Source organism: Meleagris gallopavo, chromosome Z, assembly GCF_000146605.3.
Source record: "Meleagris gallopavo isolate NT-WF06-2002-E0010 breed Aviagen turkey brand Nicholas breeding stock chromosome Z, Turkey_5.1, whole genome shotgun sequence".
NCBI classification, from domain to species: domain Eukaryota; kingdom Metazoa; phylum Chordata; class Aves; order Galliformes; family Phasianidae; genus Meleagris; species Meleagris gallopavo.
This window is the reverse complement of record NC_015041.2, coordinates 806,224-822,055: the sequence shown is the minus strand read 5'-3', so window position 1 is coordinate 822,055 and position 15,832 is coordinate 806,224. Positions and strand designations below refer to the sequence as shown.

At 39.7% G+C, this 15,832-nt stretch overlaps 1 protein-coding gene across 1 annotated transcript in view; it reads right to left on the bottom strand.

Annotated features, from left to right (window-relative positions):
• Positions 1 to 15,832, bottom strand: part of MALT1 (MALT1 paracaspase) — a 31,609-nt gene that overhangs the window by 12,811 nt on the left and 2,966 nt on the right. The window contains exons 2-10 of the mRNA XM_031557216.1: positions 14,626 to 14,792; positions 10,280 to 10,401; positions 9,335 to 9,485; positions 6,995 to 7,173; positions 6,331 to 6,427; positions 5,551 to 5,583; positions 3,918 to 3,944; positions 2,865 to 2,897; positions 1,066 to 1,269 (exon numbers count right to left, since the gene is read on the bottom strand). Of these exons, the coding sequence (XP_031413076.1) occupies positions 1,066 to 1,269; positions 2,865 to 2,897; positions 3,918 to 3,944; positions 5,551 to 5,583; positions 6,331 to 6,427; positions 6,995 to 7,173; positions 9,335 to 9,485; positions 10,280 to 10,401; positions 14,626 to 14,792 (1,013 nt within the window). The remainder of the gene's footprint in view (positions 1 to 1,065; positions 1,270 to 2,864; positions 2,898 to 3,917; positions 3,945 to 5,550; positions 5,584 to 6,330; positions 6,428 to 6,994; positions 7,174 to 9,334; positions 9,486 to 10,279; positions 10,402 to 14,625; positions 14,793 to 15,832) is intronic.

Sequence of the window (15,832 nt, the reverse complement as noted above, 5' to 3'; positions counted from 1 at the left end):
AAAACTTTTTTCTGGTTTGCTTTTTGAAGAAGAAATTCAGGTTAGCAGAGCTTTTTCACGCCCTGTGAAGGACTTAACAAAGAAAACTATGGTTGCCAGGCCAGTACCACGCCAACTGAAAGGAACTGCAATTCAGAATAAGCATTTCTACTTAACCTGAACGCTTGACAAAAAAAGAAGAGGGCTTAAGATGCTCTCCCTCCCCACCCTCTCTACCCCAACACACCTTGTATCAGAATGCAGCTTACTGTTGAGGCAGAGAAAAGCACACCTCTTCCTCTGTTCTTTAAAGATCTTCTGAGCGAGGACTAAGAGCATAGCAGCCCCTCCCAAAGAGCTTCAGAAGGATGGAAATCCATAAGGAAAGAGTATTCTGCAGACATCCAGTAGAAAGACAGGAGATGAACAGAAGAGTTCCAAAAGTAAGCTGAGAACATACTGCATGCTCTACTTAGGTCTGCTCCCCACCTTACCAGCGCAAATGCAGCCTGATATGCCAAGGGGTTGGTTAACTTTAATGGAAAAAGCAACTTGCAGACACAGGAAAGGGGGAAGGAGGAGAGGGAAGATGTGTAAAAAGGTGTTTTAGAGGTCTCCTGAGAGCATCACAGACTATGTTAGTATTCTTTAACTCTGCATTCTGCTATGAGCTCTTTACCACAACAGTCTAGTAAAAAAGACAAACAGACCACTCTTGCTTAAAAGATTACTAAAGCAGTACTAATGACTTACTATAAACGTGCATTTTCTGCACAGCATATTGTCAAATATGCTCAGCAGATGCAACAGTTGTTGGCAGATAAACACAACAGTCTGCAGTTTTAGGCGTGGTTAAAGAAAAAAGATCAAAGATTCAATTTTTCCAATAATAGAGTAGCAATAATGTTTTTAACCAAAGTCAAAGGAAATGCTCGCGTTTAGCATGCAAGTAGAGTGTGAAAAGTTAAGTACAACAAGGTTTGTTTTGTTCTTACACACTTGGAACTGGCAGAAGTAGACAGCTGATGTTTGTGTACTTTATATCACAAAATTGAAGTATTCAGAAAGAATCTCGCAGGCTCTCACCATATACTCCTCTGTCTAGTAGAAGTAAAAATTCATCCACTGCATTTCGCATCTCAGACTCAGTAAGATCCAACAAAGAAACAACTTTGAAATCCAACTGTCTGAGCAAGTTGGTCAATTCATAAACATCCACCATTGGGGCCTTGAGCTGGGGGTGATTCCAGTAGCTCATATTTCCTATTAACAGAGCTACCTTGTCTGTTGCTGTAAAAACAAAGAAAAAAAGTAAAATCACAGCACATGTAACGTATTCCCTGGGTTCAACACCTTTAAATTTAATTTCTTCCAAAGCAAAAATAACATCCAGTCTCATTTGAGATACAGTACTTGAAAGTCATCCTGTGTCAACTATACAACCAAACTCATTCTCATCCGAAAACCAAAGCAACATTCCAGCATGTTCTGACAGTCAACATACCTGAGCTGCGATGCAGCTAAGACTGGGCCATCTGTCAAGACATGGGTCAAGTCACTAAGGCTGTCTGTCATTGCTTTCACGATTCATGACAGCACAGTTACTGAATTCCCTCATAAAACAGGAGAATGAACATGAATGTCTTTATGGCAAGTTGCTAAAGCTATGGCCACTTATAATTCTTGCCCCTCAAAATAAATCTTCTCGTGTTTCTTAAAAAACAAAACAAAACCACAAAAGAAAACACCACACACAGAAAGACCACTTTCATATCTCCATCTCCTATATTTACATCTCTCTGAAGTAGTGTGTTTAAGTAGAAGCTTTTACTTAAACAGAAACTTTAATTAAGCTTTACTTAGGTCAAGCATCAGAACTCTTTTTTCTGTTTGTTAAGGTTTGTCTAAGGTCCTTCCTCTGATTTTAGTGAAGTCAGAAGTACTTACGTCCTGAGAAACAGCCAATGAAAGAAAAACATTACACTGACTCAGATGTAAGAGTCATTTATTCAAAGCAAGGTATTTTTCCTCTGTTTTGTCTGTTGCTCCTATTCTTCAGTAGGAATTACTGCCTAACTGCTCCAGTGGCAAATGGAGTCATATGCATTCCCCAAACCTGCCTATGTCAGTAACCCCACATTGACAGAAGGTCTCTGTCTACTGCCTCAACATTTAACATTTCACTATCTTTGCCAAGATCTCTAATTGCTTTTAACGATTTTGCAGCTGAAAATCTGCAAAGTCTTGAACAGTCTAACCATCCTAGGAGTGGAGAAATGTGAACAGTGATTGATACTAGAACACTACTGCTGAAAAAGTACTAGAAGCAGGTTTTCCAAATAATTTAGAAAAGGTGAATGAGGAGTGGGGAGCACTTACACTCCCTCTCACACCGGAGTGATAAGATTGTGGCAGGGACCTGCAGCCTTTCCACCATTTTAGCACCAACAAAACAAAGTGCCTGGCCACAGTCAAGTCTATCATGCAAAGTTCAAAATGGGAATAAAAATCCAGCAGGTATACTTCAAATCACACATCTGCCATCCATCTACCGCAGTGAGCTGCATGCACTGTGCACAGCTAAAGGGACAGCATAGCCTTAGTAGGCAGACTACCATCAGCCTAATGCCATATCTCCAACTGCTGAAGCATTCAAAGTAATGGTGTAACAAACTTGTTAAGGGCACAGTAACCTGAAACAGACCAGAAGTTGTAGACACTCCACCAAATCACTAAAAATACTGGTGCCCTCATCTTGGCTTACTACTGAAAGGGCAACCAAGCACTACAGAGGGCTACAAAAACACAGATGCCTCCCTCCTGACAGCTATCTCAAAAGTTATTTCACAAGCAATGGCAGAAGCCACAGCTACAAAAGCACTTACCAAAAGGTCTGTCACTGAACTGCTCCTGTAGGTCTGCTTGAAAGAGATTAGAACAGATCATGAGTACAGTCACAGCTGTCAGCATCAGCAAATGAACTGCACATTCCAACACCAACACTCCACCACTACTGCTTTGCTTAATAAGTTATTCCTTCACTGCTTTCTGTTATTTACCTGATATCTTTCACCTACTCTAGTAGGTCATGCATTTTTAGAGATAATAGATGCTTAGGGTATAATTCTGAATCTTACACACTGCACATCAGCACTTTCTGTAACATCCAGAACAGTCCATCCTCTCCCAGCGAAATGCAAGATAGGGGAACACTTAACATGGATGACAATTTGATAGCTGAAAATTCTTTTATTTCCCAAAGGGATGGGAATGCCCAATGCCTCACAAAATGTAGCTCTCAGTAACGTGTACCATGACAATGATACTGATACAACTTCCACTGACTAACACTGGGTAAAAGTAAACTTTGATGTCTAACCCAGGAAACTTTGTGATTTGAAATTTTAGGAGCATTGTTGCAGGGATAATCCCTCAGGGAGTAGTATTCCAGGCCTATGTTTTTATAATAAATATCAAACAGGCTTCAAGTCACATTTGCTCACACCAATTTATACGGATTTATGAAATATATTAACTCAGTCTATTGGGGATAGGGAGGTATCTTGCATCCTATTTGCCTTAACCATCTGAAAAACAATCAATGCACTAAAACGTAAGAGTCCATCAAAGCCACAGACAAGAGAACAAAAGATTTCCTTCTGTATTTGAAAAAGTAAACGCAGTAAGTATGCAAACAGTGTAAAAGAGAGGATTGGTGTGATTTTGCAGAGCCAATAGCAACTCTGTGATTCACTGTACATCTTCAGGTTAGTTTACTGAAACCAGAAGGTAGTACTGCTCTTAGCAGGGTATCTGCCACTATTAAATCTCAGTTATAAATACAACCAAGTAATGTAAACTAAACATTACGACCCAGTGAGGCTTCAGCAATTGTGATTTGTAATGTGAAATTAAAGCTTTCCAAACATGTCACTTACCTGTTTTTTGAAGATCACTTAGCTCTTCTGTGGAGACATATACCAATAAAATTAAGTTTAAAAAAGTAGCAAAAAAATGTGTATTTCATTAATAAATATATAATTGTCATGTCATTATTAACAGAAGCCAAAAGCTAGAACAAAACTAAAAAATACTTTTGGCTTCGTATTTCTGTAAGTAAGTCTAACTTTCATATGCTTATTCCACATGCACAGAAGAGAACTACATTAACCACATACTCAAGACACAGCATTACAATATGGCCAAAACAAAGGGAGAAAAACACCATGCCTCAGTCCCATGGACATGCAAGCAGCTTGAATGAATAAGGAATAAGACATCAGAATCACTCAAGTGACAAAAAGATGTTTGAGGACTGCTAAAAAAAGCAACATCCTGAGCAAGAAGTCTTTCTCTATAATGCCATATGTATTCAGGGGGATATAATTTTCAGATACAATTTTCAAACACTCTAGACTACCATAGATTTCACTTAACTTCTTTCAGAATAGTGGAAACCATGGAAAAGCCAAGTGCTTTATGCGAGGCCCCTCAGAGCATGCCTGCTCCATTCAGTGCAGCACGAAGCAGACCTCTTCATCAACAAATGCAGGCACATACACTCACGTGGGAAACTCTAGGTAACTAAAGTGAAAACAGCAAGGGTTTTAATGTAGCTTAGTAGCAGAACAAACTTGCATCCAAGCAAACCTTAGTTTGTGCTAAAGCCCCAGCAGTTTTAGTGATTATATCCTGCTTCAAGGGCTGGTTGAACTGCAGGTAGCCAGGAGGCTTCTGCACAGGATCCATCATTTCCTGCAGAAACCTTCTCGAGCCAGAAAGGATGCTAAGGCTTAAGAACATAACGAGTTATAAAAGCTAAACTGTGGAAGTGGCTGATACTGAATTTGTGCTACTTGTATGTTGTAGTACACAGTGCCCTCACAATCTCAAACTTTCAGAAAAGGGGCTAAAGAGAACAGTGGTTCCTGTTAAACTTTGAAAAAGAAAGGTTGCACAGTAGTTTGATTACAAGAAAATAAAGAACAGATAGCCATGTACAGTGCCTTGAAAATGCAACTCTTTTTTCACTGTTGACAGAGAAGCTTGGGGTAGGGTGCTGCTGTAAGCAACCTTACATTTTCTCACATGATTCCCCCACTATGTAAATCATATAAATTCAAGATTCCAATAATCAATTGATGGCATAGCAGTGATGCAAAGGAGAAAAGAAACAAATGTAGTAAGGTTGCTGGAGACACATCTCACAGACAAAGAACTGACTGGATTCAGCTCTATCCAACTCTTTAAGGTCCTTCAGTCTCCTAAACATTCCCAGATTTTCTTGCAAGGATGTTGCTTCCTCAGCCCAGCCAAAAAAAATCTCACGAAGATCAAATGCAGGACACAAAAACAACGTAGTATTCAACGCTGAATACTACAGAAGAAAGAAGCGTGATTTCAAGGCAAAGAAGAGAGAAGCACGTGCAAAAGGAAATGTTCCATCACCCAGCACTGTTTTAAAGCACAGTGAAGTTCATAACCCATGTATGCTTTTCAGCAACACACAACAATCCATCATCCCCATCATTCATCTCTTAAAAGTGATTCACAACTAAAGAATTACTTTACCTTCTGTGCACTCCACTGCCATAGCTTTCCTTCCTTGTGTTTTAAGGGAGGGGAGGGGGGAGAATTGGAAGACAATTTCTCTCAGTTATGAGAGTTAGAACACAAAGTGGAAGTCAAAATTCACTTCCAATCTGGCTCATTTTACAGCACTGTAAATCTTTAAACACTGGCTATAGAACACTATGTTTATAGTAATTTTTAATACAATCCTGGAGCATTACAATATTTCTTAACAAAAAATTTTCATATGAATTATGCAATAATATTCTCAGATATATCTGGAAGCTATAGAAACAGATCTTTCCCTGATCGATTTACTGCAAATACATGCACACACACTAATCAGTGTTCTATCTATTTAACTCACTTGCTATGAATAATATCACCTGCCCTGATAGCTGAAGAATTCCACGTAACAATTCATATCAGTAAAAGATCTTAGTGAAATCTTAAGGCTTAAGATGTTATTCGGTTGTCAAAAAACATGCAGATGAAGAGTTCAGCTCAACATCTGTCGACAAGCCATGTTCCTAGTAGCAAGGCCAAAAAGTGTTACCATCTCTATATTAGTTACCATAAAAACTCAAAGCACTTCACAATTCATACAACTATAAAACTGCATTTGCTGCCAGCAAGCACAGCTATCTTAATCAACAGATAAACTAAAAATACAGGCAGCTAAGCGCTTGGCTGAATACTAGAAGTCTGAGAAATAAATTCTAATATTAGGGAAGAAATTGATAAATCAGCTGATCTACATAAAACTGACAAATTCCATACCTACAATGACGTCTATCTTCTTGCTATGTTGGTCTTCCCGGTCATTGAATACGTGACACCAGTATGTTCCCCCATGTTCCATGTCCACACAAGATACCTATGTGAGCACAACTGAAAGTCATCCTGCCAGCCCCCAGAAGAATCAGTTTCTTCTAAGCACCCCCCTCAAAACAAACAAACAAACAAACAAAAAATACTAAAAATTAAAGCCTAAACCAATTCAACAGTTGCTGATACCCTTTCTAGAACATTAAGTGTTCTAGAAATGCTTTCAAGAATTGAAGAAAGAATGCAAATCTGCCCGACAGGCTTGAGATGCTGTAAGTACTAAATGTAACTATCTTCCACAGAGCTCCACAGTATGGAATAGAATGAGATGCTTTAACTTTTACTGGCACTTAATCTTTGTGTTATGTCAACAACCTGGAATGTATTGTAGACTTCCACTCCATGACTACCACTTCAAACACATTCAGGATTATAATTCTGCACCCTGGAGCCTGAGAACAGTATCAGCATTGGAATAACAGAGCAGGAGAGCTGTACACTTGCATAGATGTTATAAAGGCTATGAAGAAGTTATTTTCTTTGTGAAAACATTACATGGTAGGCTAAAGGTGGTAATACCTTGATCTCACAAGGATGGCACTGTGTGGTAACTTACCGTGTAGACATTTTTGCTTCCATTTGCCAAGGGAAATCCATTTCTAAACCACTGGTATTGAGGAATTGGGTTTCCAACAGCTCCACATTCTAATACCAAAGCATCTCCCACAGTCAGGTTTTGTGGCTGAGGCTGAATACAAATGCACAGCTTCTTTTCAGGCAAACCAATTAAGCCCCCTTCAAAAATTAAAGAAAAAATGAGGGGAAAGAAAGTGAGATAAATAATGTATGGGCACATGTCCCTGAAAATAGAACAGTCTGTGCTAACAGCAATGAAATTAATTTAGTCGTGTGTAGGGAGTATGCTAACGAGTCACAACTGCATTCCATTTTTTTTCAGCTGAAAAGTAAAACAGGAATACACAAAAACACACCTCAGATGCTCCCATGCATCATTTATTCCTGCCAGTAGTATAACAAATGGGCACAGCTGCAAAATGGAAGAATATTATAGAAAGAATTCAGAGAAAAGAGCAAATATAAAGAAGCATAGTTGCCAAGGAACAGACAGAGGTGTGCACACACAGGAATGAGAATTTCATTACGTGATTTTATTTGCTTCACTGCAGAAAAGACAATGTAAAAGTCTGGTAATTATAAAAAAATTAGAGGGAAAGTTTAATGTAGGAAAGATATTTTGTTCAGACAGCAAAAGTGGAAAAAAAACCAAACAACTTTTTTCATGAGTAGCATATGTACTTAAAGACAAAAAAGTTCTCCCTTTTCAGCTTGAGCACTGATAACACAGAATGCAAGATTTCTTACTTCTAGAAAGAGGGGAAAAAAGCCCCAAACGACTCTTTATTAACAGATATCTGTGACTTTTAGCAGCAACAGATTCAAATCAGGGGTTCTTGGTTTCAAAATTTACAATTGCTATCCCACTCCTTAAAAGTTAAAAGTCTATTCTCCTTTCTGGCCAATAGAGGGGAGAATTGGACTGCGGGAAGAAAGTGATTTGTGTTAATTACCTGAACAATCAGCTGTGAAGCAGAAACACTGTTTTTAAATGATAACACCTATAACATTTTTATTCTAATTACATCGTCAAGCAAGTCCTGCAAAGGCAGTCAAGTAAACAAGAAAAGAGCTGCCATAAAACTTAATATGGACCATACAATCATAGAAAACATGTTCATCTAGTCCATTAACTATTTTTGTCTGATACAGGCAGATATGCATTTGTTGGAGATTCAGTGGTCTATCTACTTCATTCATTTCACTGTTTAATTATTCCTACCATTAGAAAGTATTTTCCAGCGTTTAACTGACTTTTCTTGCTAAACATGGACACTTTACTTCATGCCTATGACTTTTAAGTGTTAAGACAGCCCATTCCCCTTTGCATTTGCTTTGTATATAATAATGTTTTGAAGACATTTTCCACTTGCTATCAGGACACTCTCCACAGACTTCAAGGGACAGTGAAACAGCTTTTCATTGCATGATTTCTCTTTGTTTTCCTGACATCTTTAAATGCAGGATTCAAGTGGGAAACACCACTGACTTGTGACACAACACAATATATTCAGTCTTCACAGTGTGAAGATACGAGCAGAAATCAGTTGCACTCTTTAGTTGCTCTTCTCATTCACTTTCAGGCCAAGAACAAAGCCAGGCTATTTAATTAAATAATTTAGTTTAGGTTTTTGTTAGTTTGTTTTTAAAGGTAGATTAGCACATAGTCTATCTTCATTTAAAACTATTGACTATTCTATAAAAAAATACACAAAAAGCAAACTTACACAAACCAAAAACAAAAGAACACCATTTCACAACCTCAGAAACTAGATATAAATGCACAGTATTAGTAAACCAAATCCAAGAAGCAAATTTCCAAGATTCACATTACAGTCACATTTTACAGTCACGAATTATAGAATGCCTGGTATTGGAAGGGACGTCAAAGATCATCCTGTTCCAGCCCACTTGCCACAGGCAGGGTTGCCAACCTCTAAATCAAGCATTACATCTAATTAACAATAAATTCCAGTACTGGCTAGATAATATTGAGTGGACAGCCATATAATCCTATTGGTTTTCTGCTATTACTCCATTCTTTTCAATCTTCTTCCACTTCCATCCTTTCATTATGTATGCTGCAGATGGAAATTAACCCTTCAGTGAAGTAGACCTATCTTTAAGCCAGTTCCATAATCCACATGGACTTACATATGTGCATCTGAATAACCGTGACTTTTCTTATGCAGCTAACACATTTATTAAACCCACAGAGATGCAATTCACACAAAAAGACCCAGTTTAACCCAATGTGTTAACAAGCTTTAAGGTGCAATCCACACAGAAGTTTCCACTGTACAAAGCTCCTGCCACTCACCATGAGCTGTACCCTGGAGATCACAAACTTCCAGTCGTGCCCACCGACTGAATGTAAATGAAGACTCACTGTTCACTCGACAGATGTAAAAGCCAGCATCGTTCACTTTCACTGGATTCAGAACCAGTTCTGGAGAATTACCATGGGGAACCTGAGTGACACATGAATCCAGAAATATTTTAATTTAGATTAAGTTAATCTACACAAGGATCAAACACTGGAATATTTACTCAGTGTCCATAACCCCAGCTTCAACTCCTTCGCTTAAAATTTTTGGATGAGAAAGTTTTGTTCCATGTATTTAGCAGATTAGAGACGGATTTTCTTCCAGGAATGATTCATATGTCTCTACCTTACCTGAGTTTTTAAGCTGGTTGAAAAACTCTTCCTGAAATTAGTCACTGTAGGAAGACAACCAGACAATAAACATGGGCAAAAGCACTGCCACTTGAACTCCGTAGATACAGGCTCACAAACATTCCAGCACTTGAGTCTGTAACACCCATGAGTTCAGGCCTTAAATTGCTCAGTCTTATGAACCAGTTTTCATCAGTCTAAAACCAATGGTTACTGATATTTTTTCCATCCTGGCAGTTTCTGAGTAGCTTGTGTGAAACTTCATGGTAGGCTTAGACAACTGAACTCACAGTTCCCAAGATTAGTACCCAAGGATAGAGTGCCTCAAACGCATTGAACCACCTTGCTGTTGTAGCACATTGATACAGTCATCATGGAGCAGTTATTCAACTTCTATTTTTACTAGAAGATGAAGCAGCCTTTACATAATTGAGAGCAATAGCCTTCAAAATGTTTTTGAAGAGAAATTCCAATTCAGCACTAGCGGTATCACAGTTTAGTCTGTGGAATTGTTACTTAGTGATTTCTACCAACTAAAAATATATCTATATATACACACATACACATATATTCTCTATCAACTATTACCTCTTTTTTCTGTTTGAACCACTGGTAATGTACAAATGGGTGTCCTGTTGCCCAGCAACACAGCTTGACAACCTGGCCACAGAGCACTGCTTGAGAGTCTGGCTGTACAACAATCTTGATGCCTTAAAAAGAGAATTTACACGTAGGAAAGTTATTAAGATACAACACAGAATTTAAATTGTCCTCTAAGCAAACAAAGTTTCTGTCATTAAATATGCTTGAAAATATTCCAGGTTCTCTATGTAAATATACAGTTTCATTTAGTCAAAGAACTTTAAGACATTCAAAATTGTATTTCATTACACAAATCCATGCTTGAACCACAGAATCACGGGGGTTGGAAGGGACCTCTGGAGATCAGTCCAACCCTGCACTCCAAAGTGTTTTAATTTCAAGAAACCTCATTATCTCTTACCCCTTACACACTAAAGCAAACAGCACTTTCAGTGGCATCATGTATTCTTTCTTGGAAGGGTATTCTCACAATATATGTTTTTGAGCTTTGCTCACTCCAGATAATTTAAATCGTTAAGCTTCAGCTAAAAGGGAAGACACAGCCTGAGGGAAGGTTCAGTACAGTAAGAGCTGGTTGAGCTACAACACACTGCATTTTTCAACTATTGCTCATGCAGCTTATTAGACAACATCAGTTTCCTCTATGGGTTTTGCTCCTGTAGATCACAGGGCGGGGGTTTTCTTTTTACCAATGTGCAAGGTAAAACTTTCCACTTCAGATTTTAACTGCCAGGAAATAGTGTGAGTGAAATTCTGATAACAGTCTGATACGATCCAGTTGTTTTCTTAACCTAGACCAGTACAGAGATCTAATTACAGCACAGCCCCCACAACAGATCTGCTGTTACAATCAAGGTCATAGGAAGAAGAAGGGGGAGGGCGGAGCAAAAAAAAGTCATCCGCAGAGTTTAACCTCATGGTGCTGACAAAGAATGCATGAGCTTCTGGGCATGGTGCTCAGCAGTGCTGAGACGTCAATGCTTCAGTCTAATGATTTTTTTTCTTATTATGGATGGTGCATGCATGAAACAAACACAGTGGGACTGTAGGTAATAACACATGCTGGTGACAAGTGTCGCTGCAACACTGGTTATAGGAAAACACAGAAATAGCGAATGATACAAAACCACTTCAGTACCTTCTCATTACTCTGTGAAATTAAGAGTCACATACAAAATAGGTACTCATACTAGATTTGATTTTCTTCAGAGTTGGTCTCTTTTCCTATTTTGGGAGAAAGCAGGTTCTTCATTATCATAATTAACGTGCTTTGCAGAAGCTGAAAGCATAGCCTGGTACAGCAACAGCATTCCAGTTTATTGGGCGAATAATCTTACAGAATAATGTGAAGTAAACAGAAACTGCATGCAAAAATAGCTCCAAAGAGATCACAAACATCCCAGCCCAGGATTGTAATTTGCTCCAAGACTTCTTACTGTGCCACACCAGGAGTTTTCTTTGCATTCCCCAGCTTTCCCATTTAACAGTTTAGTTGCACATCAGAATTTTGTCCTAACAGAAAGTGCTTGAGGAAGAAATCATATCAGTTTGATCAACAGGTTAAAACTTAAGCAGAAACACAAAAGGTCAACAGACTGGAACAGAGACCATGGCATATGGAAATCGTGTGGCCTCTGTCTAGCAGGGAAGTGGGCTCTGTTAGTGTCTCCATATACAACCTGATTATTCTGAAACAGTTGACAACAATGGGGGCTACTCGAGCCTAGGCACAGGATTTGAAAATTCTTTGCCTATCTTCTAAAACAAATTCCACCTACAGCCTAGCTCTGGAGATCGATACTTCAGATTTCTCATTTAATACTTCCTCTGCTGTTTTTCTGAGTCAAAGGGAACATTTCAAGTAGCCTTGAGCATCACAATCACCAATGTTAAAGAAGGCAAACAAGAAGTTTGTAATGTCAGTTCAAGGACAGAAGATTTGCACTTTTATTCTTTATAATCTCTCCTGATTTTCATCACTGACATCTCTTGAAATATTTGAGAAAAACAAATCATCTGGAAGATCGGCATCTTGTACTCCTTGGAGGTGTTACAACCAAGTTCTAAGAAAACTGACTCATAACTTCTACACTGTTTCATTTATTTTCCTGCCATTCACATATTACAAAGCTACTTCCCGCAAACACAAAAAATGTAATGGCTAAAAAGAAAACTTTCTGACTCAATTTTCGGAATGATACATTGATACTCATAGGAATAGGCTGCTACGGCCTTCTCATTACCAAAAAAAAGTTTAAAAGTTATTACAATTTTGCATGTTAATTGGAAGAACATTGTCCAGAGTTAATACGATGCAGCAGACAAGTCTGTAAACTCAGACTAAGAATTTCTGGGTCTTGGTTGTGAGAGTCTATGATTCTTAGAGGTCCCTTTTGTAGCTGCAAAACATTGTCTCAACTTAAAACAGTGTCTGCGCCAAAGAAACACTGAAGTAGAAGCACTGACACATCAGTATTACAACAGTATACTCAAAAGCTCATAAACGCTTGGGTCTTTAATCGCATAAACTAAGCTGCTAGAAAATGGTCTAAAAACCAATACAACAGCCATAAAGGTCTTTATTAAACAATCCCATCCTGAAGCAACATTCAAGCTCTTTTTGGTTTACTAAAACAAATGAGTAGTTCTGAACATGTACTTTAATTTCAAGTGTATCACACCCTGGATATTTAAATAAACTCACTGCAACTGTTAAGGCCTACTACTTCTTTTTGAATAGTTCAAAAAGTCTTAGAATTAAACTCCCTTTAAATACCTTTTGCTTAGCTTTCTCCTGGTTCCAACTTCTCTCTCTCTAAGCTATCCAGCCCAGCTTAAAGCAGGCATAGTTCATTCCATCATGCCTCAAAGAGATTAACTTACAACAGGACAGACTATCCCTGCCTTTCAGAGCAGTTTTGGCAAGTCTTATTGGCTCGTTCTCCTCCACACAAGGTACCTTAGCTATCTATGCACTAACACCCAGAATATGACATGACAGACAGCTACATAAAAATCTGCAAACTCAACTGTGGAGAGATTACAGGTCAAGCAAGCAGTGTTTTGGCTCAGCGCAGGCACAGTTTAGTACAAACCTGAGTCAGTAATATTCTTTGCTTTCAGTTCTCCTTCACCAACCACCACATACAAGACAGCATACTACTGCTGAACATCTCCACAGACAAACTTTTGCCTCTTAGAAGCACAATCCAGCCTCAGTGATATGACACCAACTCCCCTCCTCCCTGCCAAGCCATCACCCTCACTGTGAAGAAACTCCTTTTCATATTAATGTAAAACATCTCCTAGAAAAGATGCTCCAGGCTCTTTATCTTCTTCGTGGCCCTCTGCCGACTCTTTCCAGGAGATCCCTGTCTTTTTTGTACCAAAGAGCCCAGAACTGGATGCAGTACTCCAGGTGAGGCCTGACCAGGGCAGAGTAGAGGGGGAGGATCATCTCCTTTGACCTGCTGCCCTTTTAATACACTCCAGGATCCCATTAGCTTTCTTGGGCACCAGGGCACACTACTGGCTCATGGTCAGCCTGTTGCCCGCCAGGATCCCCAGGTCCTTCCCCACAGAACTCCTCTCCAACAGGTCATGTACAGATACTTGCAGTTATTTGTTCCCAGGTGCAAGACTCTACACTTGCACATTCCTACTTCCCATTTTCAAGAGAAGCTTTTCTAATTTCCAGTTGACTGAATTTTACCACATCTTCAAAGAGGACATAAAAAAGGGGCACAGTCTAGAACCAGAGCAAGAAGAATTTGGTCTGCATTTCTACTGTGCAGCCCTTGCATTGCCCACATCTCTGAACTTTCAATGAAGAAGCAAGCTGAATGCATTAGACAGCAGAAAATAATCTAGCTCTTTGCTACTTTGTTTTGCTGTCCAATTATGAAGCTGGAATGAATTCAAGGTGAACTAGAACTGGTGCTAATTGAACACTTCCCTTTCAATTAGTGTAAGCTATGAAATGCAGTTCACAAAAACTGTAGCCTGAACAAATGGCTGGCAAAGCTACTGGTCTTTCTAACCCAGCTACTTCTGTTCTATAAACATCACCCAAAGGCAGAGCTGAATACAGAACACAAGTTAGCAGAGAGAATGACAGCAGCTGTCATACTCATGCAGCCAAGTCCAAGCCTACAACAATACTGCATTAAGCCTGCTTATCTGCTTGACCTACTTTTAATCTCAGAATCATACAAACAAAAACCAGTTACTAGAATTCGAGTGCTAACAACGCTTTTACTGTAGAAGTGAATGCTTCAGTATTTCTAGTGCAGAAAAGCATGGTTGCAGTGGAAATACAAACCAGAGCTGACCTGAATAGCTGAGACACTGGAGAGCCTCTGTGTGCTCCATGGCCTGCAGGAACTCCACCAGCTCCACTACCGTGCAGCCCCTGTCACCCAGCAGCTTCAAGAGGCTCCAGCTTGGGCTTCCTTCTGGCTCCAGAACTTTGAGGGAACACTGTTCTAAATCCAGGGGACTGCAAAATAAAGACATAAGACATGGCCTAGAACTTCTCAATGCTCTTTCTGAAAAATGGAGCTGAGTTAAAAAGAAAAAAAAAGAAAATATAGGAAGAAGGGAATGTCTTAGCTGATTTGAATGTATTTAAAGTATTTCCTTCAAGTTTCAGAAGTCCAGGCATTACAAAGCAGCATTTCCACAGATAGAAATTAGTATTAATGAGCTGCATGCTATAGAAACAAGGGTGCTTGAACCTAACAATTCTACTTGAGAATTGTATTCAGAAATCTAGTTCTCACATTTCAACGTCTGAATAGAAAAACAAGTACAGCACCTTTCATTTTCACCTGCCTGGTTCAGAAGCAGTAAGGATTGAGTCAGGAAAGCCCAGGAAGGCTGAGAAGCCCAAAGCAACTGTTAGATCAGTGACTGCTGCAGCCTCCTAGCAGTTCCGTGCATTTCCAGGCTGCCCAAGGAGGTTGTGGATGCCCCATCCCTGCAGGCATTCAGTGCCAGGCTGGATGTGGCTCTGGGCAGCCTGGTCTGCTGGTTGGCGACCTGCACATAGCAGGGGGTTGGAACTGGATGAGCACTGTGCTCCTTTTCAACCCAGGCCATTCTATGATCCTATGATTTATCCTCAGATATAAACTTTCACACTTCTGGGCTTCAGTTTTAAGGCTTTACGTGCTTTCAATCACAACAGGTTAAAGTAACACAGACAGCAAGGGCGTGGGGAGAGCTATGGATCCATCAGTGCTTCATTTATTAACTTGCAGTGCCACACAAAGCTGCAGGCAAGACGCTTAGGCTTAACCCAAGAACATCGCCGTACTTCGGTGGACAACAAAGGTAAAGAATTACAGCCACGGCCCTACAAAGGAACCGCACTCGGGCTGCTAACTCTCCCTAGGCAAGACTCGGAGAAGGCACAGAAAGCAAAGCGAGCAGGAAACGATGTACAGAAAGCGACCTAGGAAAGAAAAGCTGAAGAAGTCGACCGCGTTCAGCCTACCGGACACAGGAGCGGCACACGGAAGGCCGCCCGGGGCCGCA